The 25,923-nt window shown below is 34.5% G+C and overlaps 1 protein-coding gene across 4 annotated transcripts in view; it reads left to right on the top strand.

Moving 5' to 3' along the window:
* Positions 1-468: 468 nt before the first annotated feature.
* Positions 469-25,923, top strand: part of LOC147079327 (coiled-coil domain-containing protein AGAP005037) — a 608,924-nt gene continuing 583,469 nt past the window's right edge. For all 4 annotated transcript variants that reach the window (XM_085940028.1, XM_085940051.1, XM_085940043.1 and 1 more), the window contains exons 1-2: positions 469-873; positions 15,760-19,836. In XM_085940028.1, coding sequence (XP_085796154.1) covers positions 16,317-19,836 — 3,520 coding nt within the window. In that variant the 5' untranslated portion in view covers positions 469-873; positions 15,760-16,316. The remainder of the gene's footprint in view (positions 874-15,759; positions 19,837-25,923) is intronic.

Below are 25,923 nucleotides of genomic sequence, written 5' to 3'. Positions count from 1 at the left end.
TTTTGTGTATAAAGTGTCTAAATATTGTAAATTTACAACATACCATAGTTTGAATTGTTTACCAACTCAACATTCATACAATTTATTTATTTATAGATATTTAATTTTACTCATAAATAATACTTACATAAATATAGCCTCAAATATTAATGAATAATCATAATAATAAATTTTGTTGCTCAGAGCGCGCAACTTGCGTCAAACGCAAAATTGGTGACATCGGCGTCACACACCAGAAATACATTCTGATTTGATTTCCCAAACGCGCCAAAAGAAGTATACCTTCAATAAAAAAAAATAAGAGAAAGTTTTCCGAATTAATTATATACGAAACATATTATTATGTAGGTACATAGTAATTAAAAACCCAGACATTACTTACGGGTACGGGTATTGAATGAGTTATTTTTTTGAGTGAGCACATCCCTTACAATATGGTGTCAAAAACTTCAAAACAAGTTACATTTTGTTATATTCTGTGTCTGTGATGGCGGCGTATGCCTGACAGTTATGTTATGACATTTTAATGATTTGTCTAGTTTATATCTTGAATAATAATAATTCAAACTTTAAGTGATATCTAAACTTTACTTCTAATGTCAAAATTACGAAGTTTATTTAACTAGTTTAAACATTGTCAGTGGTAACATATTATTATTTTCTCAAAAATTATTACTAGCAGGAGTCTGTCAGCAATATTATTGCACTTTTTAACTCTGTAATATTATTATTGTAGCTACCTGGTGTGATTCTATTTATATTGCAGCCTTTATTTATTACATATGTGGCGTTATTTTCGATAAACAATCTTGAAAAAGACCGAATAAAAAATAGTTTAAACTTATTGTGTATCTACCTACCTAATCGAAATCGGTAAGTTTCTCTACATTCTACAATTTTTTTCCTCTGAAAATAATGCACTGTAATTATTTATTGATATAATATAAAGTGTTATAACAACTATAATATAACATAATTGTTGGAATAATAAAGTATCCACTTGTTAATTAGTTTATTTATGTCGACATCTTATCGTGATTCGGAATTATAGAAACATTTTGTTATAAGTATCAACAAAAAATAGTATTTGTAATCTAAGTAGGTATAGGTAGGTACGTTTTGTACTTGGTTTCATTATTTATTTGAAGTAGAACCATATATAATAAAATATTACCGTTCATTACGCGCAGTGACGTCCATAGGTAAAGTGCAGTCCAATATCCAGTCAAGACATCGATTATTTTTTATAAAATTTGTACAACTTGAAATCATGGTTATTTATAATATTAAATTAAATTACGATATGATCACACTATTGAAGTTAGATTTGATATACTTAAATAGAAAGGATTTCTTATTATAGTTACACATTTTTATTTATTATAAAATAAATAAAAATACCTTATTTAACTACTATGAATTTATCAAAAATCTTTCCTGTACATTGGAGAAAGCGTAATAAACTAAATTTTATTAATAAACATTACCACACATTCAAATTTTGTAACGTTTTTTTTAATATGTGGCTCTCGTAGTGCAGTGCGTAAGGGGCTTGCCTTCCACCCGAGAGTTCTGGGTTCGATTCCCGGTGACAACCACCTTGTACTGAAAAGCAGGGACATGGTTATTAATAATTTAAAAAAAGCGTGAGTTTACCTTTGACTTAAAATTTGTCTTTTTAATGTTCTTAGATAGCAAGGTAAAATCGCCCAATACCGCCCCCCGTTTGTTTTGGTCATTTCACAAGCTTATTTGCAGTGATATTTTAATTGATTTTATTTATATTCTTTATATTGTTGGTTGTGACAATATACAAGAGAAAATAGCATAGAAACAAAAACAAAAAAATATTTTATCGATATAATAAAAAATGGCATTTTTGTTACTTTTGTAAAAGTTATCCAAATATCACCCCGATATTTGGACAAAAATGGAAAATTAATATAATTTTTTAACAAAAACTTGGAATGCTAAATGGAAGTTGAATTATTAAATAAATAATTTAATGATGTTTATTTAAATCATGCATAATGTATTACAATTAAATAAGTGTGGGGAATTTTGAATGACTTGTGAACATTGGTTCTAAATACCGTCCCCGGAACGTTATATAGATATAGGGGGGCAATATTTGGCATCACCACACGTCGCAATTGGGAAGCTGGTATCTTTTACATGGCTTAAATAATCTAATATATAAAAATTAATATTTGTGTGTTTGTTTGTTCGTATTTAATGCGCAGCCATACCGTTCATCCGATTGCGATAAAACTTTGTAAACTTATTGCTTGCACTTGCGGGAAGAGTATAGGCTATACTAATATATAAAAATGAATGTCTGTCTGTCTGTATGTCTGTCTGTCTGTGTGTCTGTCCCGTATGCGTTCCTATACCATTCATCCGATTGCGATGAAATTTGGTAAGTGGTTGTATGCACACCCATGAAGGTTTCTGAATTAGAAAAATCATCATTTTCTTCTTCTTCTTCATTCTATTTTCTTTTATTCGTATGGTTCCTACACCATTCATCCGATTGCAATGAAATTTTGGTAAGTGGTTGTATGCAGACCCATGAAGGTTTCTGAATTAGAAAAATCATCATCTTCTTCTTCTTCTTCATTCTATCTTCTTTTATTCGTATGGTTCCTATACCATTCATCCGATTGCGATGAAACCTTCGTCAGTTGTTGTGTTAACACCCGCAAAGGTTTCTGAAATAGTACAACCATCTTCTTCTTCTTCTTCTTCATTCTATCTTCTTTTATTCGTATGGTCCCTAAACCATTCATCCGATTACGATGAAACCTTCGTCAGTTGTTGTGGTAACACCCGCAATGGTTTTTGAATTAGTACAACTATCTTCTTCTTCTATTCGTATGCGTTTCTATTCCATTCATCCGATTGCAATAAAATTTTCGTCAGTAATTGTGCCAACACCCGGGAAGGTTTCTGAATTAGTACAACCATATTCTTCTTCTATTCTATCTTCTTCCAATCCAGTCTGTCTGTGTGTCTGTCCCGTATGCGTTCCTATACCATTCATCCGATTGCGATGAAATTTTGGTAAGTGGTTGTATGCACACCCATGAAGGTTTCTGAATTAGAAAAATCATCATTTTCTTCTTCTTCTTCATTCTATTTTCTTTTATTCGTATGGTTCCTACACCATTCATCCGATTGCAATGAAACTTTGGTGAGTTGTCGTGCGCACGCCTGCGAAGGTTTCTGAATTAGTACAACCATCATCTTCTTCTTCTATTCGAATGCGTACCTACACCATTCATCCGATTGCAATGAAACTTTGGTGAGTTGTCGTGCGCATGCCCACGAAGGTTTCTGAATTATAAAATCATCTTCTTATACTATTCGTATGCGTTCCTATACCATTCATCCGATTGCAATGACATTTTGATCAAGTGTTGTGCCCTTGCCCGCAAAGGTTTCTGAATTAGTACAATCATCTTTTTCTTCTTCTATTTGTATGCGTTATTATGCCATTCATCCGATTGTGATGAAATTTTGACCAGTTGTTGTGAGCACGCCCGCGAAGGGTTCTGAATAAGTACAACCATCTTCTTCTTCTTCTTCTATTCGTATGCGTTCCTATACCATTCATCCGATTGCAATGAAAATTTGATCAAGTGTTGTGTTCATGCCCGCAAAGGTTTCTGAATTGATACAACCATTTTCTTTTTCTTCTATTCTATCTCTTTCTATTCGTATGCGATCTTATACCATTCATCCAATTGCGATGAAATTTTGACCAGTTGTTGTGCGCATGCCCGCAAAGGTTTTTGAATTAGTACAACCATCTTCTTCTTCTTCTATTATATATAAAATACAAAGTTTGTTGTTTGTTTGTTCCATCCAATTTTGATTTTTTTTTTTACTACATATTAATAATATTAATAACGCTTTCATATTTTGGATTCGATTTTAATTTAGTGTTCTTATGTTTGACCTTTACTCCTATTAGAATTATTTTCATATTGCCATATTGTATTACACAGATATTTTAATATTAAAAAAATAATTACCTCTTATTATTTTTCAAATATCTAAGATAAATATAACCACGAAGCGACCCTGTGCGAAGCCGGGTACTTCAGCTAGTACATAATAAAACTTAATCCTCTGAATCCATGTCGTATCGATCATATTATTGCATAAAATATTTGTAAAACGTTGCACGGAAACCAAACTGCATACATTTACTTATGTGTATTCGTCACTGTTTTAGCAAAACCATCTATGTGCACTTTCTCAAATTGTGCAGGAGAAGGATAAAACTGAATAAAAAAATAATATTACATTTAAACATTAAAATTATGAAGATTGCTTTATTATAATCAGAAGATGGTCTAAGATTATTATTTTTTTTACAAAAATCTTTTATTTTTAATACCAAAATAATAAAAATACGGTTTGTGATGTCACATAAGTTGTTTTGATCGTTTTGTAAATACACATAGTTTAATTTATTCATCAAAATGTGAATAATAATAAATTTTCAGTCATGAAAAACTGTTACATAAATAATAGTTAAAATATACCTACATAGAGCGTTAGTGATAAATTGCAATATCATTTTATTAAATATTAATGCAATATTGAGATGATATTATATTTATAAGTTCGTTTACTTTCTATTAGCAGGTTTAAATGTTAGGTTATCGTAGAAATAATGGTGATCTTTCTCTATTACACTTTTTAATTCCTGAAGATGTATGTATTTCGACTGCGATATTGGCAATGATTCATTATATACATTACAAAAGCCATCGAACGGTTGCACAGATAAAGTTGAGTTTGTAAAAGATTGTTCCATCTGGTAGATACTTTAACATTTTAATACCATATACAACAGGATCTCCGATTTGTTTTCTGATTGAACTTAATCCAGATTTAATATTATCCATAATTCTTAAAAATTAAAAATCAATGCCATAATTTTATAAGGTTGTTTTGGTTTTGCCAGCCGCATACGTGCTATATAATCAGAGGGTGGATATATTGGAGGCTTAAAATACTTTTCCAAGGTGGCATGTGCACTATCGGCCTCCATCATGGTGTGGCCTTTTTCTAGAAAAAACTGTTGAATCTCGATGTTTTTTCTCTCTAAAAATATTACTTAGAGCAGTAGCGAATAATTTATTTCGGTTTTGATATCCACACCCATCCGATATTAGAATTATTTCATTGTATTATCCTGCTTTCGATGAGATGAGACAAATTCATTAGAAGATACATTATTAAGAATGTATATGGTGAAATTGTGTAGTTGCAGCTTTTGTTTATACTTAATACATTTTTGATGCCTGTATTTTTGGACATAGCAGCACACTTTGGAGATCCATCGTGATTACTAACCGTCCAGTAATACTTCTGGTACTCTCCGTCATTTCATTTTTGGTTTTCTAGCATCTTTTTTTTTAATAATGTGGCTATTGTATTCCATTTCTTCATTTTATAACCACAGCAGATGGCAGTGATGGTACACTGATCTTTACGTGGTTGGTGGATACTGATTTTTTAGTGCTTCGGATACTTCTGCTGCTTTATGACCATTTTCCAGAGACCATTTTTTTATATTCATCATGCATTTATATTTTGGATCGTAAACACGATTCCACATACACCCTGGAGGTATTTTCTCTGCAATAATGGCTGGGAACTTTGGAATTAGATCCAACCATAATGTAACATTGTTCCACAAATCTCTCCCGTTTTGATTTTTGGTTGCACTACCAATTATTTACCAGATTCTTATTACCTGTCATTGTGGCTTTCAATTAGCCACTGTCATCGAGACGTTTGTAGTTGTTTACCCAACTTTTAAATTAATTTTCGCCTATACCCTATTGGCCATGTAGGCATCTTCCAGAAATTATTGAGTATTTCCTGACTCTTTTATTGAGAAAATTCCCTCAAAGAAATGACGTGACGGTTTTTTCAATCACCTTATGTGAGCATGCATCTTTCATTTTTCTTGCATTTTTCAAACTGTCGTACAAGACCATAATGCATAATCTAATATATAAAAATTAATATTTGTGTGTTTGTGTGTTTGTTTGTTTGTTTGTTCGTATTTATTCGATTGCGATAAAACTTTGTAAACTTATTGCTTGCACTTGCGGGAAGAGTATAGGCTATACTAATATATAAAAATGAATGTCTGTCTGTCTGTATGTCTGTCTGTCTGTGTGTCTGTCCCGTATGCGTTCCTATACCATTCATCCGATTGCAATGAAATTTTGGTAAGTGGTTATATGCATACCCATAAAGGTTTCTGAATTAGAAAAATCATCATCTTCTTCTTCTTCTCCTTCATTATATTTTCTTTTATTCGTATGGTTCCTATACCATTCATCCGATTGCAATGAAATTTTGGTAAGTGGTTGTATGCACACCCATAAAGGTTTCTGAATTAGAAAAATCATCATCTTCTTCTTCTTCTTCATTCTATCTTCTTTTATTCGTATGGTTCCTATACCATTCATCCGATTGCAATGAAATTTTGGCAAGTGGTTGTATGCACACCCATGAAGGTTTCTAAATTAGAAAAATCATCATCTTCTTCTTCTTCTTCATTCTATCTTCTTTTATTCGTATGGTCCCTATACCATTTATCCGATTGCGATGAAACCTTCATCAGTTGTTGTGGTAACACCCGCAATGGTTTTTGAATTAGTACAACCATCTTCTTCTTCTTCTTCTTCTATTCTATATTCTTCTATTCGTATGCGTTCCTATTCCATTCATCCGATTGCAATAAAATTTTCGTCAGTAATTGTGCCAACACCCGCAAAGGTTTCTGAATTAGTACAACTATCTTCTTCTTCTTCTTCATTCTATCTTCTTTTATTCGTATGGTCCCTATACCATTCATCCGATTGCAATGAAACCTTCATCAGTTATTGTGGTAACACCCGCAATGGTTTTTTAATTAGTACAACCATCTTCTTCTTCTTCTTCTTCTATTCTATATTCTTCTATTCGTATGCGTTCCTATTCTATTCATCCGATTGCAATAAAATTTTCGTTAGTAATTGTGCCTACACCCGCGAAGGTTTCTGAATTAGTACAACCATCTTCTTCTTCTTCATTCTATCTTCTTTTATTCGTATGGTCCCTATACCATTTATCCGATTGCGATGAAACCTTCGTCAGTTGTTGTGGTAACACCCGCAATGGTTTTTGAATTAGTACAACTATCTTCTTCTTCTTCTATTCTATATTCTTCTATTCGTATGCGTTTCTATTCCATTCATCCGATTGCAACAAATTTTTCGTCAGTAATTGTGCCAACACCCACGAAGGTTTCTGAATTGGTACAACCATCTTCTTCTTCTATTCTATCTTCTATTCGTATGCGTTCCTATACCATTCATCCGATTGCAATGAAATTTTGATCAACTGTTGTGCTCACGCCGCAAAGGTCTCTGAATTGTTACAACTATTTTCTTTTTCTTCTATTCTATCTTCTTCTATTTGTATGCGTTCTTATACCATTCATCCGATTGCGATGAAATTTTGACCAGTTGTTGTGAGCACGCCCGCGAAGAGTTCTGAATTAGTACAACCATCTTCTTCTTCTTCTATTCGTATGCGTTCCTATACCATTCATCCGATTGCAATGAAACTTTGGTGAGTTGTTGTGCCCTTGCCCGCAAAGGTTTCTGAATTACTACAATCATCTTTTTCTTCTTCTATTTGTATGCGTTCTTATGCCATTCATCCGATTGTGGTGAAATTTTGACCAGTTGTTGTGCGCAAGCCCGCGAAGGTTTTTGAATTAGTACAACCATCTTCTTCTTCTTCTATTCGTATGCGTTCCTATACCATTAATCCGATTGCAATGAAACTTTGGTGAGTTGTCATGCGCATGCCCACGAAGGTTTCTGAATTATAAAATCATCTTCTTATACTATTCGTATGCGTTCCTATACCATTCATCCGATTGCGATGAAACTTTTGTCAGTTCTGTGCGGTTTCTAAATTATTATTATATAACATACAAAGTTTGTTGTTTGTTTGTTCCATCCAATTTTGATTTTTTTTTTACTACATATTTATAACATTAATAACGTTTTCATATTTTGGATTCGATATTAATTTAGTGTTCTTATGTTTGACCTTTACTCCTATTATAATTATTTTCATATTGCCATATTGTATTACACAGATATTTTAATATTAAAGAAATAATTACCTCTTATTATTTTTCAAATATCTAAGATAAATATAACCACGAAGCGACCCCGTGCGAAGCCGGGTACTTCAGCTAGTTAAATATAAAAATAAATTATTTGTAGCCAACTGTAATCAAATCAAATCAAATTTATTTATTTTACATATAATGAACATAACAAATTATAAATTCAAAGCGTTCACGACATGACATAAAATAAGTGTTAATAATAAAAAAAAAAAAAAAAATACAGAGAAAAAGTAATAAAATAAGAAAATAAATTAAATAAGTAACAAAATAAAAGTAGATGGAAGCACACAGAGTGAACTTTGATAAACCCTATCTTAAAAACTTATAAAACAACGTCCACCTAAATTCACCCTCACGTAAGTGGAATATATCAATATCCGAAGCGATTTCATTAAGCATGGTTACTGCCCTCCCAATTGGCATTACTAATGGCAGGTTAGTTCTGCACCGTGGGAGAACAAACAACGCATGCCCTCGATTCCTAAGGTAATTATCAGAGACACACAAGCCAATACCACCAAGAATGGCAGAGTTCACATTTACGCCGCGTATAAGTCTGAAAAAATATGTAGCTAAATAAAGATCCCTTCTAAATTTTAAGCTACAGTATGTAAGCATCCCTAAGAGAAAATCAGTCGGATAGAGCCACGGATAATATCCATACAACCGAAAGTAAAGGAGTCGTAAAAATTTCTTTTGGACTCTCTCCACCATAAGGCCGTACTTCAACTGATGCGGGGCCCAAACGATAGACCCACTCTCAAGTCTGCTTCTAACTAAGGAGTTATAGAGAATTTTTAATACCGTAACATCCGAAAAGACCCGGGAAGTACGCAAGACAAAGCCCAACATCTTTAGCGCCTTTTTACAAATGGTATCTATATGACCACTAAACGTCAGTTTACCGTCAAATGTAATTCCAAGATCTCTTACAGATGCTATTCGCGAGAGAACTCTGCCATGCATCGAGTACTGGAAAAACAATACTCGTGAGGCTTTAGTAAACGATAAAACATTGCATTTATCAATATTGAAGTCCAGTTTGTTACGCCTGCCCCAATCTAATATATTATCTATATCAAGTTGAAGTTGACGACAATCGTCCAAGGTGACAACTTCCATGAAGAGTTTCAAGTCGTCAGCAAACAACAAAAACATAGCACTTTTAATTACCAATGCTATGTCATTTATAAAAATCGTGAACAGCAATGGCCCTAAGTTTGAGCCCTGGGGGACACCAGAAAATGTGTAAAAGGTCTGTGACTGATAAAGGCCGTACGAAACGTATTGCTGACGGTTCCTAAAATAACTCCCGAATAGCTTTAGAAATCGATCCGACAATCCAATAAGTTGGAGTTTTTCCATTAGAATATCGTGATCGACTCTGTCAAATGCCTTCGAGAAATCATTGTAAGAACAGTCAACCTGGCTGCCTCTATCTAGTACTGACGACACATAATCAGTGAATACCATCAGGTTGGTTTCCGTTGATCGGCCTGCTCTAAATCCATGCTGTTCATTCATTATAAATGACTCAATTTTTGGAGAAATCATGCTGTGCATGATCATCTCCAGAACTTTTGCTGGTGTAGAGAGAACAGCTACCGGCCTGTAGTTTTCTACTGACGACTCTGTACCACTCTTATGAATTGGAGTCACCTTCGACATCTTCCATAATTCCGGAAAGATACCTGTCTCCATTGTAAGATTATATATATATGCAAGTGGGCCTTTGACAAAATCAACACACCCTTTTAAAAAAAATGTAGGGACGTTATCCGGTCCCAAAGAGCGCGTATTCTTAAGTTTTTTAATAAATCGAAACACGTCACCTTCATCAATTGGGAAGATGTCAACGGATTGGGCACCGCACGATCGTTTTCTTGACGTTGAGGCGACATCCAGATTCGGAATACTACTTGCGTAGACGGACCTGAAATGACCAGCAAATGCTTCTGCCATTCCATGTCCAGTCACCTCTTCGCCCTTCCAAGTCATCGAATTGGCAAATCCACCATCCTTTCTTAATGATTTTATATAATCCCAAAACGATTTAGGATTTTCGCGAATGCAATCCCTTACCGATTCCATATATGTTCGATAGGCCAGCCGAACAGCTTGTCTCACTCTCATACGATAAAGGCCAAACATTTCATAGTCATGCTGACCATGCTTAGCCTTCCAAGCTGTATGATAGTAGTGTTTGACTCTAATGTCTTTAATAATTTCCCGTGAAAACCACTTCGGATATCGTCTTCCACCTCGACATAGTGACTTCCTTGAAAAACATTTATTAAACACATTATATACAACATTATAAAAGTATTGTACCGCCTCATTCACATCAAAAATCTCACGCAACTCACTCCAATCTACTTCACTCATTAAAGAGTAAAGCAGCTTGAAATTTCCACCATCAAACTTCCATCCCCCACACCAGTTAGCTCCGTGTGAAGGAATTTCCGTTCGCAGCGGGCGAATCGTATGAAATACGTGTAAAAAAACCAATGTAGGGTGGTACACATCCTCTCGTATCAAAGGTAATGTACATCTCGAAATTGATAAAATAGCGTTACTGAAAATCCTATCCAGAAGTCCACCTTTAGAGTTAAGAATATCATTGTACTGGGAAAATCCAAAAACAGCACACAGAAATTCCAGTTCACTCTCCAAACATTACACTCTCGATATCAAAATACCATATATATATGTTACTATAATATACACATAGTTGTTTTTGTGAACCGTGGTTTTTGAACCTTACACATAGCTGTTTTTTATTTTTTGAAATAACTTCGGAGCGAGTTTACCAAACACATAGAACATTTTACTGGCCTATAGAGAAAAAAATAAGGAATGACTCGGTATTTAAAAGTCATTTTTGATAAAAGTGACACAAAGATGGTTTTGCTAAAACGGTGACGTAAGAAAAAAACTCATCATTGCCAAATTGTTTAGTATTTTAATTGTCGATTAGTGCGCTCGCTGTTGCTCGATATGTTGTTAAATGTTCGCTGCAGGTTGGTGATTCATACTTTCTGAGATAGTTGGGGGGGGGGGGGGGCGGTATTAGAATGGTAATTGGTGACTTTATTTTACGTATTTATTAATTAAAACACTTTAAAATGTAAATTCTCAAAAAAATGTCTCAAATTATCCGTATTTATCATCTAGTTTGGTATTTTAAATTTGTAGAGAAAAAAACATTTTTCCATAGAGATGGAACCTAAATATTTATAGGAACCTACTTATAATATATATATATATATAAACATACCTATATGAATTTGAAACAAAAAAAGGATCCATGGTCTCATGGTTAAGTTACCTAGGTAGGTACAAGTCGATCTTGCAAATAAGTCCGAATGAAGCTTGAAAAGTCTCCTTCCTATCCGCAATGAATTATTTTTTCTCTATAATGTTGTGTGTTAAAATGAAAATTATTCATTGAAAACATTGGAAAATGTACACGTTTATGATATGAAAAATTATTTGTACACTAAAGAAACATTAACAAGGAATTAATGTACTTATTAAAAAAGACATCAATGAAATTCTTTGGTACAAGTCGGTTATGAGGAATACAGCGGCAAACACATTTTGAAAATAGCCAATGTACTGGATTATTTGTTAGGTTAACCTAACCTAACCAAACCTAACTTAAAAAACTAACAAATAATCCAGTTCTTCTCAATCAATTCTTTATAAAGATTATAAACAGTAGGTACCTATTTAAGACAAGTATAATATTATGTACTTATTTTAACAAATGCAAATGAATTATAATCTGTTTTAATCTGAATAGGTACCCACAACGTAGCCATATTGTTTATGATGCTTACAGATTACAGTAAATATATATGTATTCTAAATTCTAAAGGTTTGATAAAAATAGGTACCTACCTACATATTCGATGTAGATTCAATTCGTTTCATTGAACGATCTTTTGTCTTACAGTAAAAATAAAGTGTATTTTTTTATATAAGAAAGTGCCGATAGTTTTGCCTATTTAAATAATATGAGCGCTCGCCCCTGCGACCAACTATTATAGACCATTTTAAATATCAAAATAACATAGTTTGTTTGTTGTATTCCAAATGCGAAATATGACAAACTCATATTAAATTTTGTTTCATATAACTTGTTAAGAACCAAAAATACTCTATCTTATAAGCAACATCTTTAGCTCCAAAATTGGACTCTTTGGAATTTTCTATTAGAATTCAATAATTCCAATGCGCCAGAAAAAAATAGTAAATACTACGTATGTCCACTATTTGTGTTATTATTGTACATTGAGGGGTGTATTTTCAAAGTGAACTTATTCCACTACGTGACGAAAATGAGTTAGTTATGAATGGCAGAATTTAAAGGATGTAAATATTTTGAAGAAGTATTTTGTTGTATAGACGAACCTAATAGCATTCAATCCAGTAGTAATAACAACTTCAAAATCGGTTCTAGCTACAAAAGTAACTTATTCAAATACCAAAAACATAATATTATGCAACATCAACACCGTAAACAGTTTTTTTGCGTTTGCCAAAAATTTGTTGAAGAATAAGTTCACTATGTAAATACACCCCTCTAAAAAATTAAGTACTTATTATTGCACACGGTTTAACTTTTAACTGATGATCAATTGAGAATGTTTATTCAATTTTATTTATTTATTTTACATAATTTAGTGAACATGACAAATTATAAATTCAAAGCGTTCACGATATGACATAAAGTAAGTGTTAAACAATCAAATAAAATGTGGAATAAGTTATATTATTATGTAGTGTGTTATTTTGATAAATTTTCCACAAATAAATTGTAAATTTATACAATTTTAATGATTAGTTGTAATGTAGTAGCCTCAGTAATGAGGCAAAGTATATGAAGATAGGTGCTATGAAATGGAGTATTTCGGCGTTATACTAACTGTGATTAAGTAGAGGGACATGTGTATTATATTGATTGTGTAAATATATAATCTGGTTAGTGAATGGTTCAGTAGGCTAGTATCAATTTAAGTAAATCAGTCAATATGTAAGTATTAGAAATCGATACCATGCTTACCTTCTAATAAATCTAATAGACCGAGTCCGGGTGCTGTGATTGATCAGTATACATAATTAAAGAGATGCAATTTCTTTTGTGTTATTTGTTTACTTGGGACGATAGTACAAACAAAAAGTCATGGTGTTAAACCGGGAAGTGGTCGTGGCTCCTACTAATCACCACCTAACCTGACGCTACGCATATGGTTCAATTATTGCTTAAGTCAGCGCCCGGCAACCTCTGCCACGCGTGCCACTAGGTGGCATGCGAAAGGATTTTTGGTGGCACGCCTCGAAAATGACGGTTTATTAAAATTGTACCGTAATATTATGTGATGATACACTTTTGAACATTGAATATGTTGATTGAATGTTAATCGAATTAAACTTCAAAACTGCCAGAGATGAAACTATGAAAAACGAAGGCCATTATCTTGACATGATAACCAAAACGTGGAATGAACTCCCAGACAGATTTCGTTGTATGAAAAAAGTCGCATTCGCTACATAGTTTAAGTGTTTTCGGTACAACGTACTACGGTGAGCAAACATTCTCAGTTATGAAATATAAATATACTATAAACCCGTATCGAAATCGTTTAACTGGAGAAAATTCGGAAATTTGCATAAAATTAAAAACTTCAAACTATGAACCAAATATTGAGGTGTTAGCGTCCAAAATTGAACCTCAAGGGATGCATTGTAATTGTTGTGTTGTTTTTATGTAGCGTGTATTATTAGAGTCAAATAAAATTGTCTTACAATAGATTTACTAGTTCAGTGGTACGCTGAGTGTTCAGTACTTTGAATTACCCGTTTGTGGCACGGCAATGCATTTGGGTTGCCAACCGCTGGCTTAAGCCACTTAGACCGGTGCGGAAACGTAGCTTTTCTAGTTTACTATTGTCTCGCGTAGATAAATCACAAATGAAAGTACGTCTTTCATGTTGGAAACGTCACGTTTTGTTAGTAGAAGCAAAATATTGAATTGATAGTATATATTCGAACGTAAAGTGGGACACTTGGGGGTACACATAGCCCATTTCAGTAATGACGATGAAGACTGTGTACTTGACTGACTTGTATGACTTATGTGCCCTAATTTTCACAGAAATACTATGTATCGTAGAATTAACAAAAAAACTTTACTTCAAAATCAATAAACTGCCCGGTACCATGAATATTTTTGAAGCCAATGGCCAGCTTTAAATAATATTCAGTCAAATTACGTCTCTCATATACCTATATACGAAACTAAGACGCTCGCACACTACCATTATAATTCCGTAGGCTGATGAGGAGTTAGGTCCACGACTACTTCATGGGCTGTCATCACGATTTTTCGTGTATTATGATCTCTGGTAGACGAATTACAAAATATACCGTGTATATCATAATTATGCAAATGAATCCAAGGCATCAATTACCAAGATACGGAGGTGAGGATTGGGAGCCATGACCACAGCCCGGCCTGCCACCATGACTTTTAGTTTATAGTGTACATCATGGCTCCCACAAGGGAGGGGCTGACAGGGCTCTAGCCTGGGGGCCCGGCATGGCAGGTCGACCAAATAAGTGAGATAAACACACACACTATAGATTTGCTCTAATAGTAAAAAAAGTCATTTTCTTTTCATAATGGTTATATTTTAGAATATGTAATTTTTATTGTGTCATTACTTGATAACTCCATAATTCAAGTGGATGTAAGTATTAAAAATACACTAAACACCCTTAATTTTACCGTCAACGACATTTGGAAAACGCTACTATAGAGCGTCACATTGCTTTTAACCTTTGCGATAGGTAGGAGGGCCCGACAAAGATCCTAGCCTTGGGGCCCGCTTCAGGATATGGGGGCCATGGTGTACATATACTATCGTCTCAAGTAAACGAATCACAGAAGAAAGCGCGTCTTCATAATTATGTATACGGATTCGATCACAGCACTTACTTACTCGATGTACCTACACTTCTTAGGTGCATGCCTACATAGAAAAGAACCAATCAATCATTTTAATGGTGTTAATTCTCAATTTATTGGTGGAAAGATATTGCATTCATAAAAATAACACACTATATAATATAATATTTAATCCACATTATTGAATAAACATTCTCAACTGATCTTCAGTTAAACCGTGTAGACACAATAATATAGTAGGTATGTATTATGTATAAATAATATACCAGTATCCATAAGATGTCTTTTTAATATGAAACTATAGATATATTGAAAATATTAGCATTTTACCGACTTTTTTAGTGGTTTTTGTGATACTGCGATTTTTCCATAAATCTTGGTGAGACGGCTCATAGCATTCTTGGACATCGCAATTTATCGAGTACTTACCTACTTATTTCCATAGTTTATCGTTCTATACTTATTAGAAATTAGAAACAATGTTTTTAATCAAATTTTGTTTGTATGTATAATATTATATGTACCTAGCTTACATAATATATCATTGATATTTTTATTGTTTCAGATTGTCTGCAGCTCAAGGGAAACATACATACAAAATTATTAGTATCTATGAATATATCAAATTACAGTACATACAAAGTAACAGTGCCTGTGTAGGTTTATGTAATTACCGGTAGGTACTTAATTTAATGTCAATACTGGCAGGTTTTAGATTGTAGTAATTGTGTACAGCTAGTGAAGTGCTATGTTATAATTACGTATATATATTTGTGTAAATTGCAACTGCCTTTTAAATATATATAGTTTTACAAAGTGTTAGTTCCTATGATTCCACCGGTACTAGGTACCTATCTACTGTTCCTTCAAGTGACTAGTTACACGTTGACTTATGCTTACCATTTAAAACGACGCTAATGAAACTTTTTCACAGTAATCGTAGCTGACTGCTAATAGATAAGAGTTATAATATGTACTGATATGAGTGATACTACTGATAACGCTTTTTGAGTTAAGATAACGATTTTGTCGCAGAATATAGGGATGAGTACAGTATTCTCACGGTCTTCGAGATCGTAGTAGTGTTATTTGATTACATTACATAAATTACAATATTATTGTATGGGGTCTGTAGGAAAAGAGTCCATTAGCGGAGGAGGGGAATCGCAATCAGAAGACCCCGAAGCACCAGTCGATGGACCAGATAAAATATGTGAAACCAAATACTCCGATAACACAACAAATGCAGATCATGTGCCGAGCGCAGTTTCAAAGTTTTTAGCTGGTGCAATAATTATCGATCGAGTGAATCCTTTTCAAGATCGATCTGAAGAATATTCGGAAGAATTGCAGCTGGAACATAACAAATCGGAAGAAGGTGATACGTCAAAGCCTAATGTAATCAGCGGAAAAACAATACATTATAAAATCACTAGGAGAACGTCTGATAGGAACGTTTCACGCCATGTTCCCTCTTCAGTACTGAAAAATAAAAAACCGACTCCTAAACCACATGATCTTCTCGCGTCTTCTTCAAGCTCTAACAATAACAATAATGCCAACGTGACCACCCGAGATAACGTTGATGAAAATAATACTAAAGTGAGGGAGCAGTCCAACGCAATTCAACATACAAGCATTTGTGACACCAGCTTTGATGGCATAGATTCATGTAACAATACTGTGCTAATAGATCAAACGAATTTTTGTAATTCAGAATTGTCACCTAATGAAGGTGTAGATAACGATACAAATTCACGTTCGGTAGACGGCTACGCTTCCCTTATTCAACATCTCACGATGGACGATAAACGCAAGAAACGTACGAACCTAAAGAATATATTTCCATCACTTTTATCAAAGCAGAAGAAGAAGCCCGAAGTTAGTGGGAGTATTACATCCGAAGAGAGCAGCGGTCGTGAAGAGAGTGGCAGAAAAATATACCCGCATGAAAGTGACACGAGCCAGGTCTCAGATCAGTCTCTAAGTAGTCCCGAGTACAACCTTTCTTATGTATATAGTCCAACTGGCCCGAAAGACACCTTTAAAACTATGAAAACTAACGTCTTTGATCAACATGATATACAGAATGAAAGGAGTACTAGTTCTTCCAGTAGTACTCTAGTCTCGGATGGGTCACACGAAAAAGAAAACTTACGAAAAAGGACACAAATAAAACTATTGCAAAGGAAAGGATCGCTGAAAAATGATTTTATATTAGGGGGTAATAAATTCTTTTCGAAGCGAGAAAAGAGTGGTCGATTATCTGCACCTCTAACAACTGATTTTCCTGTAGATATAAATGATCCTATTGATACTTCGTCGGCTTACCCATCGACCATGGAAGGAAGAATTGAATCCACAAAACATTTGATTACACCTAAACCACTGCGACTCAAACCTTCTATAGTGCTATCAAACGTAGGGTATTCTTTAGAAAACCCTTCATTTGTCAATCGAAATGAAAATATTACACCAAAGAAACAGAAAGAACTTGCAGATATTACAACATCGCAAAATTCACCAGTGTCGAGTGGAAACATCAAGGTGACGAATACATTTTATCATGATAATAGGGTTAAACCAAATGAAGAAATAACGCGTTTTGAAAATAACGGAACCAAAAATAATAACCAAGGCAACACGAAATCATTAATTATTCAAAGACCTGGTGAACTATCTGGCTTCCAAGCCAATCAGTACGAAGATCTTATCTCTGTTGGAGCACAGATGAAAATATCAACTACGAAAGTGATGATAAGCCCAAAAAAGGAAACGGATGTGAAAAATAATAAAGAAATGCACACTCAAACGCTTCTTCCACAGTCAAAAATACCAATGGAAATTCAGAACCCTAAATGTATCTTGAAAAATCAAAGCGCAATGGAAACTACTGTAAAACCGTTATATTTGATTGAAAGTGACAATGTGCCAGTCGGTTTAAAAACTGAAAAGCATCCTATTTATGCGAAACAGTCTTATCATTCGAGTATAGATCTTGAACAGTCGTCTAGCTATCTAAAGCCCATAAGTCCTGTAACGGTTTTACCATCAAAAAAACTAAAAGTTTCCAACACAATGAAAATTTGTCGTCCAATATTTTTGGAATCAATTCCTGATAATTCACCAGGAAACTATACAAACATAGATATATCCATGCCCGTCGGCAGTAATAGTAGCCACGATAAAATTGATTCCTTATCAGAGTTACACTCATTGCATCAAACATCAGCACAAAAACAGATGTATTCCAGTCCAGTGAAAATTCCCAACACTTCGTCGCCTCTGCCGCCTAATCCGAAACTGAGAACCATTTCTCCAAGTGTGACCAATAATAGTGAAGCAATATATGTAACTAGAGATGAAACCGCTGCACAAATCGTACATAATACATTGACGCCGCAGAAGATAAGGAATCTAAAAAATGTGGAAGCTTTCTATTGGCAACAACTTAAGAAAATTAAATATGCCCAAGAACACGAGCTTACCCAGAAGGCAATGTCAGGGACTGATATAATATCTGATACAGCGTCGTTAAATGCACTTGCAGATTATAGTAATCATCATAATTACAATAGACCAGAAGTAGGATCTTCGCAGTGGAGATGTCGTAGTGTTAGTCCCGGGTTTTCCAGGACCTCAGACAGACGAAGTCTTAGCTTACCTCGAAACAGTGACCCGATTGCATACACTAACATCTCCCTAAATAATTCCATGCAGAAAGAAAACTATGCATTTGAGAATCCTGTATCGCCACAGAGCAATCCGAATTTTGTTCGTAACTCGCCCAAGAGATATACCATAGGTACTACTAATAATATAACTATTCGTCGTAACTTCAATATTCAGCCAATGAATAATGAAAGGTATGAACAGCAAAGAAGCGGAGACACGCAACAAACAAATAATTCGAATGCGGCTGCAATTGAAGTTGATAATGCGATTTATGGAGTCGTAAGGCGCCCAGGATTACAAGTAAATGCTACAAAAGTGACACCAATTTTCAGACGAGGAAGCCTCTCCGATTCAGGACACGATATACAATACAGAGAAAAGAGAGTCAGCTTCTCCAGTATACCCAATCAGGATGAAATAAAATTAAACTTGGATATCGAAAGAAAGTATAATACTTCTGCACAGAGAAATTTGATGATCAATGAAAATAATTCGGACATTGTTTTTAGACATGCTCGCCAAGAGACGGGATTGAGCAGACAGCCAAATAATAATTATGCCTCATATCATCATGACGAACGCCATAATATTTATGGTAAAATAAACAGAACAGATCTTAACGAAGGCGTTTATGCGATGGTAAGAAATAGTCAAGAACGAGAACAAATATATGCTTCGAAGATTCCGTATAAGAGTAATAATATAATTCCCGTATGTCAGGATAATTACGGTAATGTGTTTCGTTTCCCTGATGAAGTGCGTAGACCAGAGGAAGTGAAGAGAAGTAGCGCTGCAGACGCGGCCAAGTATTTGATAAGTAAGCGAGTCAGTGGAGCCAACTCCTCGGCAGGGGGTTCAGGCGGAAGACCAGGAGCTCTGTCGGAGTCTGAGAGCGGCTCGGAGGCTGGCGAGGTACAGAGGATTATGCGCGGCGCGAGGAAACTCACACTGCCCACTAATGTTAAAGGTGAGTGAATTTAAAAGTTTTTCCTCTTTGAATTTTCCTTGTGTGTTTCCTGTTGGAAATAATGAACATATTATCGTTTGTGTTTGCTATTGATTCCGGTATATTTTTCAATTGATTATATTTATTATTAATTACAAATTAGGTACTTATCTAAGGTGAAGGCACTTCACATACATCGATATACGTAAACTCTTGTTGTATATATGTATTTGGTAACTACATATATGTACTTGTGGTCACAGTGACGTCCCTAGGCAAAGTGCCGCCATTAGGCAGACTAAGAATGCCGCCCCTTTTCATTTTTAGTCTCGAATTGTATGCAATTTTTTTGGGTGCAAACCTATGTGGGTACCTATTTTACAATTTTGAACCGAAAATTAATTAAAACAAAGGAGTCTTGAAAACAATTATGTGCGCACATAATATCATCTACCCACTGAGGATAAGAGCATTTCTACGAAACCTCCTCTCAAACATAGGGATTCCAATACCGAATGAAAATATCACTACCGGTTTTTCGGTATTTATTATTGAATACCAGTATTCGTTAAAACATAAGTACCTACTTATCAATAAATATAGTTATTGCAATCTCTTTAAAACATTATTGTGTAGAAAAAACCTACTTATCTACATTTATTATGGTGACATTTAAAAATATGTAATACTCACAATATTGTAGAATTGGTAATTTTTACAAATAATTTGAAGAGGTATATTGATGATTTTAACGAAAGCCCTCAAAAAGGCTAGTTTATTAAGTTTAGTGTAAATAAGAACGGCTGCAGGAAAAGCTTCTTCAATTCAACACTTGTACAATCATCAATATTGTTATTATAGAACTATCGAACATTTGTCACGGATGTTTTTTATTTCGAAATAATAATTGTCTCATCATCCGCTTGATGGAAAACTGTCATTACTTGCAAAAATTGTAACGATAGGTATTCATTCCTCGATTTGCCGCCCCCAAGCCCTGCATGGGACGTCATTGACTGTGGAAAATATCATTATACCAATAACGCATCGTCGGACATTTTAAAAAGCTAAAGTTAGATAAGATAATTAAAAAAAGTGTGTCCAGCCGGCTTCTGGTCGTCTGTATTTTGGCGCTTTGGCGTATTTTAAAATTTAAATGTAGGTAAGTACATCTATCTATGGTTTATATCATGGTTGGCGAACCTTTTTATGTACTAAATTATGTCTTATTATGAGCTAAACCCACGTGTACTTATCCCCACGCAGGTGGAATATGTCAATATTCGAAGTGATTTGGTTGAACATAATATGTAGTTATTTATATTTTGTTTAATAACTCTTTATTTTAACGTATCTACATTGTAGAACATAGAGATAGGTAGAAAATATACGAAAGATAAACCTGGGGGTCGCTGAATTTATGAAATACTTAAATACTGTGGATGTACGTGATTGATAACTATCTTTGATGATTGATCACTAAGTCGATTATTCATAATATGGCCTTTCTCTAATTTGTATTGCGGAGATTATACGGGTGCCGAATGCTATCTCACTCTCACTTATTGTTAGTTTTGATTCAGGTCTTCTGGTTAGTTTTGTCAATACACAATTATTCGTCCAAAATAATATCTTGTGACTTGTTGATGCGTATTTTATTTCATTTGGCCACGCATACACGGAACCACAGTTTGAAAGATTGTCGAGAACAATACGTACGAGGGTACCTAAGTCATGTCGTAAAATATTCTGCAAATTTGGGATGTGTAACACCCTTAAGATGTGTTATTTATTTTCGAGCCTATCCGAGGATTCAACGTCGGAATCAATTCGGGGCAAGCAGGTACGTTGGCACTGCAGACTTGGCTTAAGGGTGCCGCTCTCGTCAGCATTCGAATGTGCGCGCACTTTGTAGGTATGCCTCCTGCGCCCTACGTCGATCGATCGACACGACATCCCACCCCCTCTGGCATAAAATATACGACGAGGAACCTAACTAGCGCTAACTAACGGTGCGCCGATTCTCCAATTTTTCCGCGGCTTGCCACTTCATAGCTGTTGAGAATCCCTACACATCGCACGCTTAATAATAAAGTGACCTAATCAAAAAAATGCGATTTTTCAGGACAGCCAAAAATCAGATTTACACATGGGGCGGGGCGGCTTCTATCAATTAAATATTGATTTTAGGATGATTTTAAATGTTACCACAGTTTTTTGCTTATAATGATAATTTGTTAAATTGAGATATATACTGAAATAATGTTAATAATGGTAATTTTTGGTTAAATTATTTTTAGGGATTTAAAAAAAGTTATTATTCTAGGTCAATTTATTACAAAATATTCCAAATTGTTTTAAACGTTGTAAATTGTAAAACGACCCATATAAAAATTAAACATAAATGTATATCTCATAGTTTATATTATATCGACTTATGTCTTAATTAGTCATTATACATTTAAACATTTTTTTTTGTAAAAAGGGGACAAAAGTACGAATAAGTCACTTTAGCATGAAATATTCATGTTAAATTTACCATATTTTTTTTTAGAAAAACGCCATAAACAGTAGTGAGTCATTATATCATGCAGGCAGGTGTTGAAAACGGTCAATGTGAAAGAGACCGATGTATTGGTATCTCACTCTTTCGTTGGAAGAATCCATATTTTTACATTTTAGCCCAATATATGGTGTTGCATTATAACCCAAAAACTCGAAATCTTGAGTTAGGTCACTTTATTATTGAGCGTGCGACATGTCTCACTGTTCCAAAAACATATCCAGGCCTAGCGATAAATGGCACCGTTGCATTTTGATGCGACACATAGTTGATTAGTAGAAGGTGCAGGAAACAAGAAAATGATTTTATTGATGTGCTGAGAATTAAACTGGTAACTACAAGTGACAAATAATGTTGAAAATATATGTGTAGCTGACGAAACCCATCATGCTATTTTGTAATTCGTTGTGTACTTAGGTATAGATAAATATCATCATAAATCGTCAGGTGTTCGAATGTAGAACTAAGCCCATCACAGTATAAAAAAGTATTGAATTATATGTCAAATGTTGCATGTGGCGCCCTCACTCAGCGGACAACTTATACTGGTGGATATTATAGTTAGTCACTTGTTGCAATGATGATATATTTCGAGAATCGCAACGTGTCGCTGGTATAATAAAAATAAATGGAAGAATATAACAATATTTTTTATCTTATACCATGTCCGATCCTAATAAGATCATATGGGCCTCCACAAAGTCGAGGTTTGTTTTAAACGAATTTGTTTTTACGAGAAATGGATGTCAGCCACTGACTCATATACAAATTGAAAAACAAAATGTCTACTTGCCAGACCCAGGATTCGAAACTGGGACCCTCGACACTATAGGCCAACGCTTAAGCCACGCGGCCATCGAGGGCATTGGTCATATTAATAAATGTCTTGAAGAATAATTGAAAAATAAATTATATTACAAAGTATCCACTTGCTAACAATTAAAAAGTAAAAATTTTCAATTTATTTTAATTAAAAATATGTTACGCTAGTAATTGAGTATTTGTATTTCAATATGTAAATACATAGCAAATACTGTGTCACCGTAGTCCACTTCATTTGGACCGTAGCAAGCGATTAGTATGCCATTGGTCTGCATTGCGCGATGCACGCGTTAGACGCTTTCTTGACAGACTCCATGTCGATCGAACGTGCTTCCTAACACATACACCCTTGGCTATTGCTTATTTACCTACACGAAACAGTGTTGTAAACAATGTAATAAAGTAAAATTGCTTTGTTTGAAAAAGTAAACTTAACCTAATATTGATGTGGACATGGTGTATGTATAAGTTATTATTTATATAGTAACTGTATATAATCTGAATTTTTGGCGTGGATTTCCATTTTTTTTGATATTAAAAAAAATCAATATTTTTTTGTGTAGGATAATTTGAGAATACTACCTATTTAATTTTTACGGAATGTTTAAAAATGATATGTGGAATTTATAATGGCATATTGTTTAAGTTTCAAGTTTATTTAATCATATTAATTAATTATTATATTTGCTAAACACTTCAAGGCAAAAATTATTCCAATAAAATTTTCTTTTTCATTTGAATTAAGTTACCCTGTATCTGTTGTGCAACTTAGTAGTTACACAATTTACCCATCAATGTGTTCCATTTGAGATGTTAGATTGACATCATTTTTGAGATGTTGTAATTTCGATGGATTAATTATTATTATATAATTATTTATTTCGCCGCCAATGCTTGCGTTACTTGTTGTGGAATCTATCCCCTACTTAATTCCGCAAACTCTCGAACTTACAAAAGAATGCTTCAAATATTGCTGACAGGTTCGCATCTTCGATTAGGCGTAACGTCAAGTATGTGCACTATATAAAAGTAAAGGGATATATCGTGAAAAAGTTTTAAACACTCGAAATTTTGCCGACCGTGGTTCGATCAGAGTGCGTGTGGGTATATATTATATTTATATACATATATAATATATAATATAAGATACCTACTATTATATAGTCTTAACTATGTACCTATACATATTATAAATACTTGCTTACTATTTATTATATTATTTGATATATATTTTCAGCCGAGGTCGATCCACTGCTGGATGAAGGCCTGCCCCAGCTCCCTCCACTATTCTCGGTTCCTTGTTTTCCCTGCCACGTACTTCCACCAAACCTGACAAGTTCGTTAATCCAGCGGGTTTAGGGCGCCCCTGTGGCCGCTTAGTGCCCCTCGGGTACCACTGAATGACTGCATTCGTCCAGCGGCCGTCCATTCGCCGTGCAATGTGTCCGGCCCACCGCCATTTCATCATTTTGGTGGCCTCTATCACATCTCTCACTCTTGTTTGCTTTCTTATCCATTGGTTCCTTCTGCGGTCCTTACGCGTTATGCCCAACATGCACTTTTCCATGCCACGTTGCGCAACTCTCAATTGTTGGATCTCTCGTGTGTTGAGAGTCCTTGTTTCGCAAGCATACGTTAGAACTGGTAGCACACATTGGTTGAACACTTTACGCTTCAGACATATTGGAAGGTCGCTCTTGAATATATTACTTGATATGGGTTCTTAATAGTGACGTAGACTTATGCACTGCGGAACTGCAGCAACCCCAAGCAAATTGAGAAAAATGTAATATTATAATACCTATACATAAATTTATGTATATTATATGAAAATATCAATATTATTAAGCTTGTATTAAGCTCGCCCGCACACCGATACATCCAATAATTATCATAAACCGCGATATTAATGTCAGAAAATGACGCATCTCGTGATTTTGTGCAGTACCATTTTCGATGGAATAATCTCGAGTGGGCGAAGGAGGAGAGCGGGAATCGGGGTTCGCAGTTAGGAGCTTGATCTGGTACTGCCACTCTGGCAGTATTTCGTGTTGCGTGCGGCTACAGCGGCTCTGGGCGCGACAGCTGTCGAGAGCAACTAAAATGTGATAGATCTTTTTTCAAGGAAGAATACAGAAGAATCAATTTTATAATGAAATAAATATAAATAGTAAAATATAATCCAAATAAACATATATTTTTATTTTTAATCAACCGCAGCACCCCCAAATATAACATCCACAATACGCCATTGCATATGCTATAATTAAATGTATGATTATATTTTATCGGTGTCTTGTATTGAAAAAACTATTACAACAGCTTTTTTTTTAAATTTAGATAAGTGCATTGATTCATTTAAAATCTTCTTCCTCGTTGGGATCGTACCTACCCCGGATGATTTAGCCATGTGGCAAGCTCTATCTGGCTCTATCCTTCTCGGCCAGGGCTTCGAATCGTTATTTTTTTCGTTCCGGTAAAAAAAATATATCGGTTCGGTTCCGATTTTCCTTCCGGTAAAAATAACGGTTTTCCAGTTTACTGTTTTCGGTTCAGCTGCGAGTGATTTTTTTAAAAATTGTATTTAAAATTAATTTTCTACCACAATTTAGAACATTTTGTGGTACTTCTTTGATAGCCCGACGCCACGCTCCTAATCCCATTGTTATGCTGCACCACATGGCCGTAGCCATAATTTGTTAAAAAAATAATATAATACTTAT

This window comes from Rhyacophila brunnea, unplaced genomic scaffold (genome assembly GCF_057557595.1).
Source record: "Rhyacophila brunnea isolate RB1 unplaced genomic scaffold, BYU_Rbru_1.0 scaffold_1, whole genome shotgun sequence".
Classification (NCBI taxonomy): Eukaryota; Metazoa; Arthropoda; class Insecta; order Trichoptera; family Rhyacophilidae; genus Rhyacophila; species Rhyacophila brunnea.
Note: the sequence above shows the minus strand (reverse complement) of the source record. Positions and strands in the feature narration are given on the sequence as shown.